At 39.3% G+C, this 20,963-nt stretch overlaps 1 protein-coding gene across 2 annotated transcripts in view; it reads right to left on the reverse strand.

Annotated features, from left to right (window-relative positions):
- Positions 1–20,963, reverse strand: part of shroom2a (shroom family member 2a) — a 51,278-nt gene that overhangs the window by 1,305 nt on the left and 29,010 nt on the right. The window contains exons 3-9 of one of the 2 annotated variants that reach the window (XM_053498437.1): positions 13,426–13,548; positions 10,810–13,297; positions 10,350–10,432; positions 5,536–6,117; positions 3,671–4,234; positions 944–1,136; positions 243–515 (exon numbers count right to left, since the gene is read on the reverse strand). In XM_053498437.1, coding sequence (XP_053354412.1) covers positions 243–515; positions 944–1,136; positions 3,671–4,234; positions 5,536–6,117; positions 10,350–10,432; positions 10,810–13,297; positions 13,426–13,548 — 4,306 coding nt within the window. The remainder of the gene's footprint in view (positions 1–242; positions 516–943; positions 1,137–3,670; positions 4,235–5,535; positions 6,118–10,349; positions 10,433–10,809; positions 13,298–13,425; positions 13,549–20,963) is intronic. The other variant, XM_053498438.1, reaches the window with a different exon arrangement.

The raw sequence follows: 20,963 nt of genomic DNA on the forward strand, positions 1-20,963 counted from the left end.
TGAACCAGAAAAAAAACAATCATTAGTATATAACGTCAAGCAGTTTTATGTTTATAGCCTGCTATGTATAAAAGCACCTTAATTAAGGGTCCTAACTGTGTGACGCTATGTTGCTCTTTTAACAATCAATATGTTTCATAATTAGATGATATTAAAGTGGATTTATTTCACTTCAAATGACTAGTTCTGAGCATGTAATCCACAGAGCCTGTGCCCCAGCTGTTCCACTGTTGCATTCTTACCCTCTCCTCGAGCGGTGCATCCTCCTCCAGGCTGTTAAGGGCGTTCTCTACACGTGCCAGACGCCCAGACAGGGACAGCAGCAGGCTGACCACTTTGTCCAGGTCCCCGACAAACATGCGGAATTTCTCCAGCTCGTTGGGTTTGCAGACGGCCTGCACGGTGGTCTCTACCTCCTCACCCAGAGCGTTGTTGTCCTGAATGTCCTCCTGCAGACTCTCTCGTGCCTCCCGCAGCACCTGCAGCTTCTTGCTCAGGCTCTCGATCAGCTCTTGCTGCAAATGCAAACAGAGAAGTGTTGTGTTAACACGGGCAAAATTCCCCTACTACAGTTCTCTCTGAAACATCATTGGAGTTTAACTGGGAGGAGGGGGAAAGAAAAAAAAAATCTGATATTTTGCGCCTTAGTTGTGAAGCGGTTTTTACACACTAGGGTTCAGCTTTAGAGAGCAGCAATCAATGTTTTTTCCAAATGTTTAATATAAATAGGGTTCAAAATTTAAATAATCCTAACCCTAACCCTATCATACCTTACTGTTAGCACTTTGTTTAAATTTAAATGTTTATTGTGAACACATTTAAATGGCACATTTCAGCTGATTGCAGTACATTAAACATACCAGTGAGTAAACTTTACATAGATCTATAGCTTAGGAACATACACAAGTTTCTGTTTGTTTTGAGATAATGTTGCAAGCACTACCTTTTTGTTGGCGAGCTCAGTGTCGTTTTCCGCCTCCAGCTCATCTTCTGATTCGACCTCTTCACTCTGCTCTTGCATGTCCTTCATTTTAATGAGCAGCTCTGCTTTGGGAGCGGACGTGCTGTAATAAGCCGAGCTGGTTACCAGAGCAGCAGCTGCTGCAGCGGCTGCCGCCATGCTGTCCTCCTCCCTCCTGAGGAAACGGGCACAGGTATCAGGACTGAACGATAAGGCCGAAAGAATTTGTTGCCCCCCCACCACCCAAAAAAAACCAACAACAAAAAAAAAAAAAGACAAAGGTTGTGTGTGTAAGCACGTGTGTACTTAACTAACAACAGAAAACATTCTTTTGTTTAAATTTGTAACAAAATTTAATAACCAATTTTAGAAGCCCCGTCAATAAGTTTGTCATTTCATGACAGAAATTGTCATGCAGGGGGGGGGAAATGATTACATCAAGTTATTGCTGCTAAGGGTAGATCTAAAAACTATTGAAATATGGGAGGTACTTGGCATTGCCTGCTTGCCTTCAATTATGTTAAATAATGGCTGGGTGAAAAATGTTACAGTATACGTTGTTTGTCTGAGGTTGTATTTGCCTAATTTTTATTATGTTTTTACACACACATACTGTACACACAGTCAAAAGTTTTTACACATCTAATTCCATTTCTTTCTTTCTACATCTTCATCCAAAATTTGCAATAATCTTCTCTGAACAGTTAATATTAATTGTATTGTGTCTTCTACTTTTGCTCTGTAAAGCCTTCATAAATCTCTAATTTGTAATTTGTAATGTTTGAGGTTGGTAACTCTAAATGGCTTCCCATACTAGCAGCGTGGTTCCCAGCTGTGTGAGATAAAGGCATGTTTAACGCGGATAATAAGATGACTGAGGAAACATCACTAGGAGTGTCGATCGAAAAATTTTATTATAAACTTCTAGATGGAAGTTTGGATAAAGCCAAAGTTGTGTGTGCTAGCTACCTTCAAGGGGAAGGATTTTTACAAGAATATATTAAATGCAAGACACTGTAAAGGCTGTAAAAGTGAGGCAGTTGTCAGACGCTTCACTTTATTGCACTTACTGGAGACCACTGAACATCAGTAAGTATACCAATATAATACCCACAACTAACTCTGTATAATAGCATATTTAATCGATCACAAACGGCAACTGCACTCATTCACTCTGGGTGTGGTAAAACAGAAGAAATGACAGACATGTTCACCACTATAGGAGCAGACAGGGGGGTTTAAAATATGAGTGCTGCTGCGAGGAGTTTACTATTGGGGAGACTAACAATTGTTAAATGTTAATGTTTGAGATATTATAAAACTGTCTGTTTCCTCTAACATTTGGTCATGCATTTCTATATTCCAACATTGTACATTTATAATGCAAGTAAATCTGAGTATTTTAAAATTGTGATTAATCACAGTCTAGATTAACTAGAATAAATTTTGTAATAGATTATATCCTGTGTGTGTGTGTGTGTGTATTAGTGCTATCAATTAATAAAAAATTATAATTAGTTAAAAGCACAAGGTTTACTTGTATTTGCACATGCAATGTTGGAATAAATAAATTCAAACAGATTAAAGAAACAGAATAAAGAAACAGAATAAAGAAATGGAAACAGATTATGCGGTTTTATAAGATCTCAAACATTAACAACAACAGTCTCTTAAGTGGGAACACCACAGCATGCCGTGGCTGGGTAATATGGGGTGTGGCAACCCAGCGACAGCGAGGCTCAAGCCACAACTCCCATGTCTTACACTTAAAAATAAATAAATAAATAAATAAATAAATAGTTCCCCTTGAAGGTAATAATTAAACTTTCCATTCAGCACACCTGGTGATGTTTCCTTAGTCATCTTATTATCTGCGTTAAACGTGCCATTATCTCACACAGCCAAGTAACCACGCTTGCAAGTATGGGAAGGCATTAGGGTCAAACTTGGTCATATAATTAATTTGCATTTAATAAATAGCAATGCTTAAATATAAACATTGTGATTATACACACACACAGTAGCTCTACTATTGAATCGGAATACATCGGCCACCCTTCACTCCCATGACCCTTTTGCCAGTTCACCGTTTTTCTTCCTTCCATCATTTTTGGTACGTCCTGACCACTGCAGCCTGAGAACATCCCACAAGAGCTGCAGTTTTTGAGTTGCTCTGACCCAGTTGTCTAGCCATTACAATTTGGCCCTTCTCACAGTAGCTATATTTTCAATATCTCGTTTTAGTGGCGGCTGGAAGTGGGTGGAATATATTAGGCAGCATGTGAACCTTTTTTCCTGAAGTTGATGTGTTAAAAGCTAAAAAAAGGGCAAGCATAAGAATTTGAGTGACTTTGACAAGGACTACATTGTGATGGATAGAGAAAGGAAAAGCCCAACTCCAAAACTGCAGGTCTTGTGGGATGTTCCTGGTCTGCAGTGGTCAGGATCTACCATAAGTACTCAGAGGGAGGAAAACCAGTGAACTGGCGACAGAGTCATGGATGGCAAAGGCAAACTGACATACTAGGACCACTGCCCTGCACATTTTAGTGCTTTCTCTCAGCACACTAGATTTAACTAATCAACCAATTAACGGCCTTTTCTTAAATTATATGGTTGTGGTAGAGCAGGGAAAACACTAAAATCTGAAGAGCGGGGGTCTTCCAGGGGTAAGAAGGTTGTGTAAAAAATGTAAAACCATGGCCTGACCTCTCCTCAGAGCTGCGAGAGGAAGTCAGTTTGGGTCCAGCTCTCCTGCGTTGGTGAGCCTCCTCAACCAGCTGCTCTCCTTCTGGGAAAATCCCTTCCATCAGGTCCATCGTGGTCCTTCTCTTACTCGGGTCTAAAATGTCTGCCAAGGACTTATCTTTGTCCATGATGTCCCTGGCCAAGACCTTTCTCTTCTCGTCTTCCTCAGAGTGTAAGGATGCACTATGGCTGCCTGCGGAGACTCCGTTAGTGCGCTGATCCACACAGGGGTCTTTTGGGGGCTCCTGAGGTCCTGAGACATTAGCACAAAGCTCCTGCTCCTTCTGAGGGCCCATAGCTTCATTTTCCTGCTCTCTTTGACGTGTGTATGTGCAAAATGGAGAGGATGATTCTTCGACAGATCCCAGACAGGCCAGAGACAAGACTGTGGGCTGTGAGCTGTGAGGCGCCTCGGGGCTTGGGTGAAGGTACTGTCGATTTTCTTTCTCCGTAATGCTTTCAGAATGAACAATCTTGATGGGCACTTTTTTCACTGTGCTGCTGTCATCAATCACCTTGTCCATCCTAAAAACAGAACACATAAGATAAGAAACCAGCCAAAAAATGAATAAATAAATAAATCATCAAAAAATTCGGAATAGAAATTGCCACAATTTCTTGGAAAAACAGATGACTTTACACAACCTAATTATAACCTTTTCATCAGCGATATTTAACACACATCATTCACTAATTAGAAATACAAGAAGAGAATAATCAATGCTGATGTTGAACTTCAAATACCGTTCCACATCATTTAGTTTAGCAAAACAAACCACTTATTTCTAAATATCTCTAAATCTTAAAATAAGCCAAAAAAAAAAAGAAAAACTCAATTTTGTTCGATTACAAAAGCACTAGCCAAAAGGGCTGACGTTATAACCTGGTCATTTAGTACACTCAGGTAGTCAACTCACTTTATTTTATTGTCACATATTTTTAAGCCTAGACCTGAGCAACTAGAGCAACGAAGATCATAACACTGCCTCCAGAGATATGTACAGTAGCCACTATGCATGAAAGGCGCATTGCTTCATGCGCTTCTCTTTTTCCCTACTGCTCCAAAGTCAAATCTTTATGCTTCTTTTCCATAATTAATATAACTAACAGCGTTTTTTACTTATGGCCACAAAGTACATTAAGGATTTTTTTCCGACCTCGATTCCTCCAAGAAGTTGACAGCTCACAGTACTATCCTTCCAGGTATTAAAATCCGTTGGAAAATTCTTAACCCAATTCCGAAACTTTAATACTTTTTTTTATCATTTTCTTTGCTCAATGTAAGTCAATAATTTGACACTTCCAAACCAGTGATTTTTTTTTTTTTTTTTGCCAGGCAGTGTATATTCTGCTTCTGATATATCTTTCTTCCTTGAAATGACAGGGTTTTCCCTCTATGCCCAATATAACAGCACACTCCAACGTTGACTCCTCCCTGTCACAAGAGTTCTGAGAACTCTCAGAAAATGTGAGCCTGTACAAAAATCCTGCTGCGGTTCAGGAGAAAAAAAAAGTAGAGACTAACAAAAGGCGAGACGAGGAAAGTCTCTAAATGAGAGACATGCATGATGAATTACTGTAGCAAGAAGGTCATTTTCAGTACACGCATACGTGAATAAGCCTCTTGTACGAGACTGAGCACAACAAGAGCAGGGTCATAATTAAATCACTGCTCTGAAGATGAGCACAGCTTCCAGTGATCGCTTGTAGAGTGCAGCTGAAACAGAAACCCAGCTGTGCCGGGCCAGTAGAAAACCTTTACAAGCTGAGAATCATCCTGCTGGCATTAACTGGTGGTGTTACTAAGATCTGGAGGAATGTCTTACCTTCCTGTGGCTTCATCCTGCTGAGAGACAGAAACTGGGGGCTTATCTGTCAGCCTCTGGGGAGCGAAGTGAGGTGATGGTGAACGCTGCCCTTCCATGCTGGGTGGAGTTAGGTGGGCAGGAGGTTCAGGAGGAGGAGGAGGTGGAGGAGGAGAAAGGGGTATGGTCTCTGGTTGAGTCTCCTCCTCTCCTTTGGGGCCCTTGCTATGCTCTGCGTCCTTCCAGGATACTGGGGTGTGAACTTGGGAGTCCTCAGAAACGGTGGCCCTAACGGGAGAATGAGAGACACGGTTTCCGCCCTGTGAGGTGAAAAGAGGAGCGGCGGCTTCGGAGCATTTGTATTTGTCCAGGCGTGTCAGAATAGGTCTCTCAGAAATTGAGCCTTCAGTAATTGCATTGGAGGAGGGATCGGTGAGGATGCTACGATCAGTAAAATGTTGAGAAGGACCAGCAGGGCTGGCAGGAGATTTATGAGTGGATGGTGGACCTGAGAAGTTTCTCTCTGACTCTCCTTCTGTCAAATGTGATGCTGGTTCCTGATTTGCCTTGGGCAATAAATCCTTATATGCTTGGTCACTTAACCTGAGGGAAAATATGTACAGATATTTCAGTATATGTACAGTGGCTCTGCAGAAGCATATGAAAAGCTAAAACCCTGAATGTGTTTGTCCTTTCTAAAGCACAAAGCTTCACTGTGTGCTGCGTAAATCGATAGGAGAGCAGACATTTCTCCCACATTTCACCATCTCTCCATGGTAACTCCCGGGCTGGTTGTCATACCCCGCATATTTCTGTTCCCACAAGCCTGTCACAATCTGGGTAATGAATGTTCTTTCCCCGCAGCCACTGGCCAACAGAGCGCTTTTCTCCACCCAGCCTCAATTGTTTTGGTTGTTTTCTTTTTTTTTTTTAATACTCATTTTGCTGTCAGTGATTGTAGATTTATATGTCGTGGCAACAAAGAGGGACAAGCGAGCCACTTGTGGAGCTGTTTTATGTAGGAATAGTGGGACACTGACGGCCTTTTATAGAACATTTCTGACATGCAAAAGAAGCTTGGTAGAAACAAAAGATATAGACAGACTAAATATTTCTACAAAAATAAAACTCAATTTTTTTTCTCTCTCTCAATCCCACAGCTTAACTAAATAATGTACATCACTTCATTTTAAGGACTGAGTGTATTTTTACTTTACTAAAATAAAAAAAAATCATTTGAAGTAGTACTCTAGCCTGACCACACAAACATGCCTGACCACAATTCACATCCACGTAGCCAGTTCAAATACCTGTTAGGCACAAAGAAGGGGCAGCTGGACTTCGCAGAAAGAAACAAAGTGGCATTTTGACTGAAGAATAGAAGAGAGAGGTGGGGGAAAAAAAGAGTAAAGGAATATCTTCTGTCAGGAAAAGTGACAAGACATGCATAGGCATGCACAGGCTGTACGACTGATTACTAAAACAAAGCAAGCGAAGAGCATGAACAACATTAACACACATGCTGTAATTAGAGAAGGCAATGGTATAGTTTGGTAAGAGTATGCATCCATACAGACGACTTGTTATTTGTGTGAAATACATGTGCTGGAAAGTATACTGTGTACTTAATGTCAGCATGCATAGACATGCAGTGAGCCACCGATTAAGTGTTGACAGTCTGTAATAAAAAATTTTAAAAAACAACTTACGGGGACAGGAAGAGTCACAACACTGGCCAGCAATTCATACATTAACAACTAAAATATATATTTAAAACTGAAGCATAGCTTTTCATCAGCAACAACTTCTCACAACTTAAAACCTAATATCACAAAAAGAGCACTCACCAAGGCTGCCTCATAGTAGCGAAAGACCTAGCAGTGACAGGTGCTTCCTGGAGCAATGGATCTTTAAGCTTACCTGGGTGGGGCTGCTTACAGCTTAACCCTGGTTTGCGCTAGCTTTTGTCATGCAAGTTAGGTTGCGCTCTACAATAATGTTATGTGAAGCAAGTTATTTAAACTGGATTCTTAACAGTTTTACCAGAAAAAGCTTATAGTCAACATGTGGAGGGGAAAAAAAAACAAAAGCTGAAAAACAAATACCTGCATGCATAACGCACAGACAAAAATATCTTTCTATTACTAAAATATAGGCTTAGTAAAAAGATGAAGACTAATGACGTGTCTGGGTAACGATTTTTATCCGACTGCGATATAAAAGGCTGCTGTTGAACCTTCCGTTAGCTTCAAAGCGACCAGTAAACATGCTCTTCACAACACCTTAATTACAGGCAGAAGAAGACATGACAATTTTATAGGGTGCAATTTAACAAGCTTATGATGATGGATGTTTGGTTTAGATGGCAAGATGCTAATTAAAGTGAGCCACCCCTTACTTTTACCCAAAAGACACACAGAGAATGAAGAGAAGGCTGCAAGTCTGATGGATGATGCGGAAAGATTGAGAGTGAAGGAAAATACCTTTCAGGTCAATTCTGCGATCGGGGAAAAAAATAACATACAGAAGCAGAAATGTATCTTATACAGAACATTTTAAAAAAATATAATGGAACTGGTTATATCTGTACAGATAAATATGTATTTTGGCAGGGAAAAAAAAAAAAAAAAACTTCACACCAAGGTTTTCCTAGATCATCACAAAGATGTTAAGATTATTTCATTACATTATCCATTACTGCTACCAAGCTTGAATGTAACAGCTCTTAATACATTCCCATCATCTTCGACAGTAATCAAAATACCACTTGAGGAAAACGAACACATCATAAAAGAGAAATTAAACGTTAAATCTCTGTCTTTGCAAGCTTGGAAACTTCCCCTAAACAAATTTAAATGAGGACGACTTCACAGAAAAGCATTTGTTTGGAGCAAAACCAGTCTCTTAGAAAATAAAGGCAAAAATGTGACCCCCGGTTTGCACCGACTCTGGTTTTGTGCATGCTTAATGGATTACCACAGCACAGTATCACACAAAACCCCTTTATTCTTGGTCTCAAATGGTTTTGATATCAACTAAGGTTCTGTATGTCTGAAAGTTGGGTCAAGTAGCTCCTTCAGTCTAAGGTTAGTATGTTTAGATTAAACATTAAGAGCTTTTCAATTTGACATGAATTAAATGCTTGCTTAAAGGTGTGTATGCTTGGTAAGCAGAAAGATAGACACTGAACTATTTCTGGACTGATGCTTCTGACTGCATATTAATCACAGTACCTCATACTGTATGTATACTGTATGTGTAAGATTTGCTTGTTGAATCCTGTAATGGAACTGACCACTAAACTTTTATTATAATGTATACACAGCACAAGATTTCACACATGCTTTTATGTTGCATAATAAGTCTTATCTCCATGTTGCCCTTAAGAAATGTTTATAGTGTAGAATCCTGCATTTCATTACACAAAAGTCAACAACAATACAATACAATCTTCCAGACGAGAAACATAACAAAAGGATACAATAATAATGATTATTTTCAACGATGCTTGACTAAAGATTTTTAACATAGCTTCGTGTTCTCACTGATGATGTGAAATCAGGTTCTTTTCAGAAGTTTTGCATTTAACCAATTCAGGCACTCAAATATCTGCACCTCAAACTCATGTCATCACACAAACCTCAGGCACTGAGGATGGTTGTGTTGTCACAGCTGAGTCAAAGCGATACTCTAGTTATGCCTGTGAGGTCAACAAAGGGGCTGCAGTTTGGTCCAACAGCATACTATTGGCTTTGTTTTACTGAGCCAAGGGTACACAACTAAGCAACACAATAAGTAAAGAATTAAATTGGGTGTTATTTAGAAATACTAATAGGATGAAAGAGTTATTGTATAAAATCGCAATAACATGTATACATATTTGAAAAGAGAATACAAAGTTAGTTCCAAAACAGATATACAGATACACGGTAGTTCAGGACAGCTTCTAATTCAATGCTTTTGTTTAATGTTTTTTTTTTTTAAATTATAGAACAATACTAGATATTTTAATACTATGAAATAACATCTAGAATTTGGTAACTAATTAAAAACAACAAGTCAGTTGTTGTTGTAAGACAGGAAGGTTTGCTGTTCTGGAACAGTTCTTGCAAGAACAGTATCATCAAGTGCATTTGCAAAAAACATCAAGCACCATGATGAAACTGGCTCTCATGAAGATCATCCCAGGAAAGCAAGCCCAAAACTTACTGTACTTCTGCTGCACAGAAGAACTTCATTTAGAGTTACCAGCCTCAAACAAGTAACAGCACCTTAGAGCCGTTATAAAGGCTTTACAGACCATCAGTAGCAGACACATCTCAATATTAACTGTTCAAATGAGATTATTGCATATTTTGGACAAAAAATTGTTTTAGTATTGTTTTACAATGTAGAAAGAAATAAAAATCAGGAAAGACCATGGCTTTAGAAGGTGTGTCCAGGTGTTTGACTGGTACCATAGGTATATAATTAAAACACAAAATGACTGCAAAAAAACATTAAGCTGCTAATACCAAGTGTTAAATTTCATTTTCATTGTCTAAACTTGTAGGGACAACTTTATCTTTGATACAGTGCCCTCACATGAGAGACTTCTTCCATAAATGTTTAAAAATAAAATGTTTCTTAAATTAATCATAAAAACAATTAAGATTTTTTTCTATTTGTTAAACAACAATGTTTAATTTGTTAATTATTAGGCTCATAATTTGTCACACCTAGATAATTAAAGTAATTGTTTCAACAGATGCCCATTTTAATCAACAAACTCAGTGCGTGTCGTAAGCTTAGTCTGAACATTAAACTTTTGTTTATATAAAAACACGTTCACCCACCTTGATGTGGAGTTGTCATGATCAGAGAGATTTCTCTCAGGTCGACAGCACTCCGCTGACTTTCTTCCTTGCACTGGGATGTTCTGAAAACAATACAGCACGTAAGATGATCAATATTTTAAAGCATGTATCGGTGCATGCTCGTCTTGTATCAAACAATGGAAGGGTTTTACAGTTTCAAAGAAAGACAACTACAGTATATACCGTGTGACTACCTTGACACTTGCTACTTTTCTGGTTTGAGGGCGTGACTTTTTGTTTAGACATGGCTTAATGTTTGACTAAGGTCCTGCCTTTATTCTTATACTAGTCATTCAGCCACCCTGTCTAAACAGCATTAAAATCAAACAAGCTTTCTAAAAGGGCGAAACAGAGATTAATCTACAAACATGTAATGCACAACAATAAGTAATGGGTTTCAGATGAAACATAGCTTTTGGAAATGTAAAAATTTTCTTACCTGACCATAGAAGTCCTCTGAGGGAGAGGAGCGTGACCTTTCATGGAAATAGGAGGGCTTACGTCGCTCATCTGCTCCGGGATCAAGAATGTTATCAGCTGAATGGTACCTTCCAGATGTCCTTGGATCCACTTTTCTCTGTGTGTTCCATGTGGCCTCATACTCTGCAAATGTGCCCAGTCTCTGCGAGGAATTTGGACCACTATCTGATGTCTTACTATCACCATCGTTCTTGGCGCTCTCACTTTGTCCAGACTCAGACAATTCTCCAGGCTTGTCCAATCGGGAGTCTTCAGATATGTGAAGGTTTTGTTTCAGCATGGGTTTACTGTAAGCAGGTTTTCCCGCTGCCTCAAAGACTTTACGCCTGTTGACTATCGATACGTCATTATCTTGTGGGGTTATTTCCTCAGCAACACCCAGCTCATTAATTTTTTCAGGCTCAGAGAATGATCTTACTTTTTTCTCTACTGGAAACCGTTTTCGGCCGCATATACGGGACACGTGGTTTGTACCCGAAGCAGGCTTACTAGATGGGAGCTCAGAGACACTTGGCAGAGATGGTGTATCCTTGTTAAAAGAGGATAGCACTTCAGCTCCTGGGTGTTCCATGAGCACTGGCTCCAAGTCCCGCCTCCTGAATGAAGTCGCTTTAAGGACGCGAGCTTGGGCCTCCTTCAGATGGTCTTTATAGGCACTAGTGAAGGAACCATCAGATGAAGGTGAAGATGTATCTGCGGACTTCCAAACTGAAGGCTCTTCTTCACGATCAGCCGGCCCACTCAAGACTGCTGCGCTTCGACTTTTCTGAAGCTGAGCTCTCCTCATCTGAATTTCATTTCGCAATGTTGTGGCGAAACGATCGCTACGCCGAGCCTGCTTGCAATTCAGGGAATCTACAAATTCCTGTTGTCCTTCACCACTACCCATTTCACTCTGTAGTTCAACCAATCTACTACTCTCATGTGATAGAGAGTGCAGCATTGGGGTTCTCTGGGGGCTTACTGTGGTCTCATTTGTAGACAGTAAATTTTCTTTATGGGACTCTCCTAATCTGTAAGAGTCTGAGACCATTCCCTGCTCCAAGTGCTTGATGAAATGGCCATCCGAGTTTGTTATAGTGGTTTGTCCTCTGACCTCATGCTCTGATGGTTTAGTTATTGCTTCATCAAAAGAAGACCTTTTAACTGGTGTGAACACCCGTTGCTGACTGTCAACTTGTCTGTAATAGCTGTCTTTGTTTTTTGGGTTGTGAAGTACCTGGGATGTACTGAACCTGTCCTTGAGCTGTCCTTGAGAGCTTATGGAAGTTCTATCACCTTCACTTTGGGCGAATTCACTCAAAGAATTAGCATTCCTGTCATCCACCCGCAATAAAGAGGCCTGGGCTGCTCCCTGAGAGGTTTGTCGAGATGTGACACAATAATAACTGTTGGAGCTTTGACTGTCTGGGTTTTGGTCAATAGCAGTGCTGGACTGCGATGAAACATGCCTTCTGTTCTGGTTCTGGATATAGCTCGGAGCATGGTTGTTAGATAACTCTTGCATGCTGCTATAACAACTCTGAGACTTTCCTGTAGCTGGGGTTTTAGGCGGTGCATAAAAAGGGCTTCCATCACTGTACTGACGTTGGTGGTAGGCCACGCGAATGTAGGACGGTTCAGCGCTGGATGGTGAGCATTTCTTGTTCGGGTTTGGAAGCGGAACTTGTTGACTATAGCTGTCATATGGATTGACCGTGCCACTTTTAAGTTGTGGGTTGTAGTTTTGAGACGTTTCGAGGAGCGACTCGGTTGCATGGTAAATCCTTTGATTATTTTCAGACATCTCTGTTGCCATCTTTAATCCTTTGGCCTGGATCTTGGATGGGGCATGCATCCCAGGATTCTCAGGGTAGCTGGAGACCAGACCCTTTTCATGAATCTTGGTTGCAGCATAACTATCACTACGTGTTGGTGGTGCAGGCGGTGGGGGTGATGGGGCCATGGTCTTCTTGATATCTGGCACATGCCAAACGGGTGCAATGCTGGACCTTCCCGAAGCAGAATGGCGGTAGCCTGGCTGCTCCTCTATTCTTGGGCTTTCTCGGCCACTGCTTACCGAGGGTGGCTGAAGATAACTGGTCCTGTCATCCTGTCTGACCGCTTCACTTTGGCTTTGACTATGTCTGCCATTACTAGGACGACTTCCTGTGTCCCACTGGTTAACTTTATACAGCATGTTCTCTGTAGAGGCTGCGTTGCTTCTAGACAGTGTATAATCAGGCGTCCCTGAGCTGGTTGAAAAGGAGCTATAGGCAGAATCTCTCTTTCCACCCACTAAATGTTCAACACTGTTGCCGTTAGATTTGCTTGGAGACAGGCGTCCGGGTGGATATGGGTACGAGCCGTGTTCTAAACTATCCATACTGCCCAAGGAGCTGAACTGGTCTGATACCCTGCGCAAATTAGGCTGGTCCCAACCAGTAGTGAGGTCGGAGGAGAATGAACTAAGGAAATGAGCACATGTTTTAGAATTGCACTGACACTGAAGGATTGCATAAAGAGTACATAACAGTGGAAGAAAACTACTTAATTTAAGAGTGGTTTAATGATGTGTTTAAACAGCGTTCTTTACCTTGCATCATATCTTGTTTGCCAGACTGGTGAGGGTGTGGACTGTGTTTTGGCAGTGTCTGATTGGTTCTCATTGAATTTGGTGGAATGCCAGGAGTGAGGCCTGCTTATGGGTTCATTTTTCCTGAAAGAAGAGGGACAGAAAAGGGAAATAAAGAAAGATCAGTGAGGAAAATGCAATGTACATGCAACTACAACAGTCACTATAAAACCTACATTCATAATCATAACAGTGTTGGTATATGATGTTGAGGGAAAAACACAAAACTGCTAGCTACTCGCGAAACATCCTTCTAAATCAATGTTGTTGTTACTTTCTAAAGTACTAAACTGACAAAAAGAAACTTTATGTACCAACAATGCTCTGATGCACACCTCTCCCAAATAAAGTCAAATAAATGATAACATTAAAAAACTGCATTAAAACATACCCCTTGAAATGGTTCTTTCTGCAATGCATGCAAGAGAAAAGTCAATAAGCATATATTACATTAGTGTGATAAACCAAACACAAACGCACATGTAACACTTTATTGATGACATTAACAACATGAATGCTATCCTACTGGAATCCCCTAGGAAAGACTACAAACTACCACACAGAGCAACAATAAAAGCCTTAGGAATAGTTGCAAATAGGTTTTTTGGAGAAAGGATGACAAAGACAACATGGGAAGAAGTCATGGAGAAGATCTGGATGGAACGGGATGGCACAGGAAAAAAGGTGGACTGGCCGGTGGTTACATCAATACTGTACCTCATTGAACTTCGCAAAATCTTCGTTAGAAAGCTCCGGGCCACATGAACGTCACTCTCTGACGGCATTTTCTGTGCTACAATATCCACCATTTTCATCCTCCTGAAGGGGGTTAAAGGGAGGGGAGGACACACAAACTGAATCTCTGAACCTCAATGGAGTTCAATCGATAGGAACTACAGTGCTATGCTTTTACACTAAACAGACAGGCTGAGGCAATAAAGGGATGGCAGAACAAACTAATGCTATGGATGATCAACACGAAAAAAAAATATGTGCAAAATAGGTTAAACGTAAAGCTTCCAACCATACTGGAATTTAAATGTATTACTCTCCCCTCTATATATGATATGGATAAAGAAGCAGACTTTTCAGCCACATAGTCCCAAAGAGAATTCAGCTTGAAAGTATTTATAGCACCTGAAGAGTCTTGGAGGCACCTTGAGGCTTATTAGCGCTGTATGAATTCTTATGCATGGGAAACTGGAAAGAATTTTAAGAGCCTGGGGCCATCTTGTGGTGAAAAATGGATGTCTCGTTATATAGATTATAATGATTTTATACAGCTTTTAAATTCATTTACAGTGACATTTACAGTGAGCATTTTATTCAGTAGCTATTACCCATTTCATTCCTTTTCATCAAAACTAAAACTATAGCCTTATTCACACAGCCAGTTCAGGGCCGGAATATTATACCATCAGTGTTCTATACAAAAAGAAAGTAAGTGAAATCAGGGGGGTTGTTGTTAACATGGCAGGAGCAAAGGTAGTGATACAGAAAGAGGAGATTTGTATGAATGGGAATAAACACCATCTCAAAACCAGGAACCTGAAGTTTGTCATGCTAGCGGGAGGTTCAATAAACAGTAAACATTCAGCAGGTAACCTACTGAGAGTAGATTAAACTTTGAACATACCCACAGCACTTAGAACAGTGCTAAATTTGTGGTGCAGAAGAAAAATGAACTGAAAGATCAGCTGAGATTGAGACAGATCAGCAGTGTCAAGCTTTTCTTTTTTAAATCACTTTAAAATATTTATGTGCTTTAAAGTGCAGTTGACAGTGCTGCAGTCATTCTAGCATTAACAGTAGTAAGATGTAAAAGCATTTTGCTGACAAATCCCACCTTCTGCGTTATGATTGGTTACAAGAATGAGACTCTGTATATGATTGGCTAGGTTGCCACAGCTCTGAACTATGAAGCAATCCTAGAGTTCTAAAGCGAAGCCAGGGCTTAAAGACAGCAGTCACAAATTTATAAAAATTTACTAGGGATATTCATAAAATCTTGTTACTAATGAAATCCTTAAACAAATCGAATGGGCAACTAGGTATTGAAAAATGAAATCAACACCTTCTAATTAAATCAGTCACATGTTCATCAGTGCTGCAGTGCAGATTTTGCAGACACTCTACTCAACATGCAATTAAAACAATTAAAACATGATTAAGTTAAAGAAAATTATATCATGCCACATAGAACAGACCAGATACTAGAGAAATGCAGAATTCGTCATGTTATCATTAGAACATAACCCGAAATTTATAACATTATGATAATAATGATAAAAAAATTATTTTATTACATGGTGTTGACCTGGACCTGCTCAAAATCGAAGCAATTACAAATTTATACATCAATACTTACTTGCATTTTTAGCATTGTTTTAGGCATAAGGGGAATACTTGTATTGCAATATCACTAATACTACTACTGAATTTTCACAAAATCCTTGGAAACCTTCTGTCTGTAGTGCCCATGATCATTTAAAAGCACCTGAATGTATGTGCATATTATCATGTTATTTTCCATAAAAGTTACACATGTCCGAGGTAAGGCATTAATGAAACAGTCAGACTGAGCTAATCCATTAACACTATAGACAGTCTGAACTGAGAATTTACTTTATATATTATGGAAATAATAGGCAATATTAAAAGTTAGACAAGACATTCTGTATGTAATGCCAAATTTCTACTTTTTTTTTTTACTTATAGCAATTTTAATTAATTCTAAGAAAGGCATAACAAGGAATATATAAAATTGATGGTAATAGTAACTTGCTAATAGTAACTTACTTTTTAAGTGGAGTAACTTTTTTTGTAATAAAACTGCAAAGCCACAGGGTCAGGGACTGGAATGAAGATTCCTCTGCAATTCAAACTATTGTTTAACACTGAAAATTCCCCTTACACTTGGCCAGTGAGCCTGCCTAACAACTTATCTGTCTGCTATTAGATATCAGACCTTTCAAGTTTGCTAAAATGCCTAAAAAATAAAATAAAATAAAAAACCTCTCCCGCTACTTAAATGAGATGGTCATGTTTCGTGTAACAAAGATTTCAAAACGGATTAATACAACAAATTAAGGAAAGAGAGAGATTCAAATGTCCAAATTGAACACCTTCCCCTGCTGTTCTGTTTCACAGTGCAAAGCTTCAAGTGCCTGTGTGCTAGCCACACATGGCGCTAACCATTCAGATGCTAATGTGGCTGCCATTGTCAGGGCTACAGCTGGTCCAGCGCAGATATGCCAGTAGACTGGATCAGCAGAGCCCAGGCAGAATGGAGGCCAGGGAGGGGGGCTAGCAAAGGAAAGTCGCTTTGCATTTTTTTCCCCCCAGAGACATGTTCAAAAACAAACAAATCAATGAAAAGGGAACAAATAATTCAACTCTTTCATATAAACTGTGGGTCCTCTGAAAGAAAAATTCCAAAATCATAAAAAAATATCATTTAAAAAAGCATTTCAGCTATCAGGAGAGAATATTAAACATTTTCCTATGTAGGTCAAGTCTACGAAAGTCAGATCAAGATGCATATGCAACAGGTTGCATGTTTGAACAACCGCTCCCCGGCTCTTCTGCTTGTGAGGAAAGAGAGCTGCACCATTACTTAAAAGATTAAGCCAATCAGATATCTAGATATGAAGATATGACGGCTATGAGAAACACAAGAAGCTAATAAGTCTCTAAACTTACCAAGCAGAACCCTCAAGGCAAGAAGGAGACACAAAATTCCTAATCAAGCTTCCCAGAAAAGCAACACTGATTCCGGGTTTGCTCCATTTGACTTCTCAGGCACAGCATTCCACATTCACATCAAAGACGGTGAAAGGACAATAGATGACCAGTCCCTTGTGAGAAGTGGGAGTCTTTTCAAACGTTGGCTTTTTTCTTTCTTTTTTTTCTATGGAAGATGTAGATCATAAAGCTACTTTACACACAGGGAGGGTAAAAATCGATACGTTATGTAGTCTAGTGAAGTTTTTACACTTTGAGCCAGGTTAGACATCCATTTAAAACTGTGGTGGATTTTTACTTCTGCAAGGATTTGGGGAGAGAGCTATTGTAATAGCCATTCCCCTTTAAGTAATCTAGAAGTTTGCACCGCCCCATTGGTTGGCTCAAAAATGGTATGTTAATGAGCAGTTGAGAGGCTGAACACACTCGGACCATCCCCTGTTGAGCTGCAACCCTACGCGTCTTCTATTTCCATGGCAACATGGAGATATTTGCTGGGTGCTTTTTTTTTTTTTTTTTTTTTAAACAAAGAAAGAAGAACTGGTATCAATATTTAAATACTTATAGACTGAATATTAAATCCATGATAAAAAGCAGTAACCTTATAAAGTTGATGAAAGCATAACATTTATAAAAGCGAAAGTTTTCTCTGGGCTACTTGACACCAGAGTTGCCCTCTTCTTGCGTGCAGTGCCTCTTTCTGGCTGCAGCAGACTCAAACCAAACATGTCCCCTGACCTTAACCCCTCCAACTCAGATCAAGTGACTTTGCTGTGTCAGACTGCATGTCTCAGGCTCTGACATGGGCCATCTGCGATTAACAGCAGGTTAGAACCTCGATCAAACCTACAAAGGTTTGCTCTTTTATACTAGCGCACACTGTACAGAACCTGTAAGGGCAGGGACAAAGATGAGGGCATATGGCAAACAGTGATCAGGACTTGACCTATACAGTTTAGTGCTTGATTAAAAAAGTGGCCTGGGAGGTCACAAACTATTAAAGCATACAATTGATAGGTAGGTAATTAAATAAATAAACAAATAAATAAATAAATAAAAGAAAAATGATGCACAATAAAGTGACACGCATTCCCAGCAGGAAGAATATGCAAGCAGTAATGTACAGTAATTTGAAGGGGTTGTTATGAGAAGTTTCTTTAAGTTACAAATAAAGTTGTTTAAGTATCCAGGTTTTTGTTACTCTTATATGAAAGCAATTTTTCCAACCTGTACATTTCTTTTAATTCAAGAATGACATAGGTTTTTGGGTTATATAACTATTTAATGTTGCACAAAATTAGCTTTTTGTTGGTTCCTCTAAATCACAAGCGTTCTAAAGCCTCTTTTTTTCCATCCCAAGTGAATAAGAATAGAGAAAAGAACGGAAAAGAACCGAAAATGTGCAGAAACCTGAGGGAAATCTTGCTGACACTAGAGACCCACATGCTTGTTCCTTTTTGGGAAAAATATAATCGAACCAAACATATATTTTTTCTTCGTTAAATACCCACCATACTGTATAACTACCAATCAGTATGTGTTAGAGCTGTGCCGTATAAAAAATAACCAACACCCTCTGAGAATCATGAGAATCAGAAATGAAAATTTTCTGGTATCAACATCATTAAAAACTAAGTTTGTGGCTTCAAAAGAGACAAAGCAGACCGACATTTCAAGGTTTGCAACAAATATCTCAAAAAACATTTGCCTTATCTTATTTATCAAAAACAGTTTTCAACTGAAATTATTGTATACAACAAAGATGGTGGGTGCACATTTAATTGCAATAAGCAGGTGAAAACAGAAATATAACTTAATTAATGGTAACACTAGCCAGCTAGCATGAAGGGGATAAAAACATGCTGAAGTCGAATCTGAAGCTATATAAGATTCAGCCATTTATCTAGTTTCTTATGTCGGACACAAAAGCTTTTTTCAGCGACCACCTGAATCAGACCTCTGATACAAGACCGAGAGAGGCCAAGCGTATGCTGCCCATAACGACCGACACATTCCTGGGCTGCATGTCATACCAAACGCTGAGCCACGATCGCGGCTGCACACTTGGCTGATTCTGACTGCTTTGGGAAACTAAAGCTCTTCTGTTTATAACGTTATACATGACATAGCTTCAACATCACTACTCATATACACAGGTCCTTGTTCTTGTTTCACGAGCAATCCAAAAATGCTTCATGGATCATTTAAAGATGCCTGAAGATGTCCACAATTCCTTAATTTATTAGTGAAAAGTATGTCTGCTTGGCACTGCTTCATTTATTATTTTTTATGAAATATTCACAGGATCAATAAAGATGTGCCCTCAGTGAACTCACTTGGCTGATGAATAATACCTTTACATGTCAAAAGTTTCTTTTAGCATGACCTTATTTCGCAGCTCCTACACCCTTATGAAATTTTTGGCCCAACATGAGAAGTAGCCTTATCATGAAGCCGTGTAAGTGAAATGTCAAAGATGGGTCGTCACGCCTTTGAAATGTACTGACTGAGCCAAGTAAAGGCAGACAAATCCCTCATCATGTCATCCCTGTGCTTCCAGTATCACAGCACTACATAAAGGTGAAACAGGTTCATACTCGCTTAATAATGATATAACGCTTGGAATGAACAAAACATTTTTTTTTAATCATTCCCAAGCAATAATTTTTAGTTAAAAAAAATTTTAGTCAGGAATCAGAGCGAGATGCAATCATCCCCATTTGATACATCTGTTTATATGTATGGCTGGTTTTTCACCTAATTTAAAAAAAGAAAAAGCTTCTAAATTACCTTGCAGACGAAAACAACTTTAATCTATTTAATCCTCATCAGCACTTAATAGTTTTAATAGCACTGACCAGGAATATAGAAGAAAGTTTTACTAATTATTTTCTATATAGAACATTTCTCTATAATCTCTATATAGACGACTATGCAGCATGATGCTATGCATGAAGCGGTAGGGCATTACAACCCTGATGTTTTCCCATTAACAACAGGTCACAATCTGCTTTATTGCTCTTTGTGAGCTGCAAAATATTTAAAGTGTATTAAATGAACAGCATGCCATCATTTTTACTGTTAATGCTGTGGAACACTTACAAGTCAAGGTAGTTCTTGTTATTGCTTATAACAGAGCAACTATAAACAGGTGTTCTCATATCCGCCGCTCATAATCGCTCGCGTTACTGAGAAGCACAAAGTCACCAGTCCTGAAGATTTTCCCATAGCGAAAAAAACTTATTCACAGACTCTTGAAATTCCTTCCATTGAAGGTAAAATAAGCTTACAGAAAGCTTTAACATATCAACAATTATATACCTTTGTTAAATATCACATATCATACATCAGCTTATTATTAATAGTGACAGATTATGCAGATACCGACAAGGCACTGTGAATTAACTGTTACTAGAGAATTAGTGTATTAATATAAGCCTGTTATTGGAAATGAAATACAGAAAACAAATCTGCACCTTTTGAGTAATCCGAATTGTGAAATTAACATAGCTGTGGAAGGATATTTGGATCTCACAGTAGCTTCTTTATGCTTTGTATATACTGAACGCGTCAGACCTTGTATCCAGGGCAGGTGCTTCACCCCTAGCGTCTAATGCAAGCACACGGTAAGGGCGGCATTTACACCAGCATGAAATCCAATTACACTACCAGTCAGACGACTGCCAGAGATGACCTGAATGGTTCTATCACATTGTGATTTTTTTTTTTATGATTATGTCAAATGCTATCTGATC

The sequence above is a fragment of the Clarias gariepinus genome, chromosome 6 (genome assembly GCF_024256425.1).
Source record: "Clarias gariepinus isolate MV-2021 ecotype Netherlands chromosome 6, CGAR_prim_01v2, whole genome shotgun sequence".
Lineage (NCBI taxonomy): Eukaryota > Metazoa > Chordata > Actinopteri > Siluriformes > Clariidae > Clarias > Clarias gariepinus.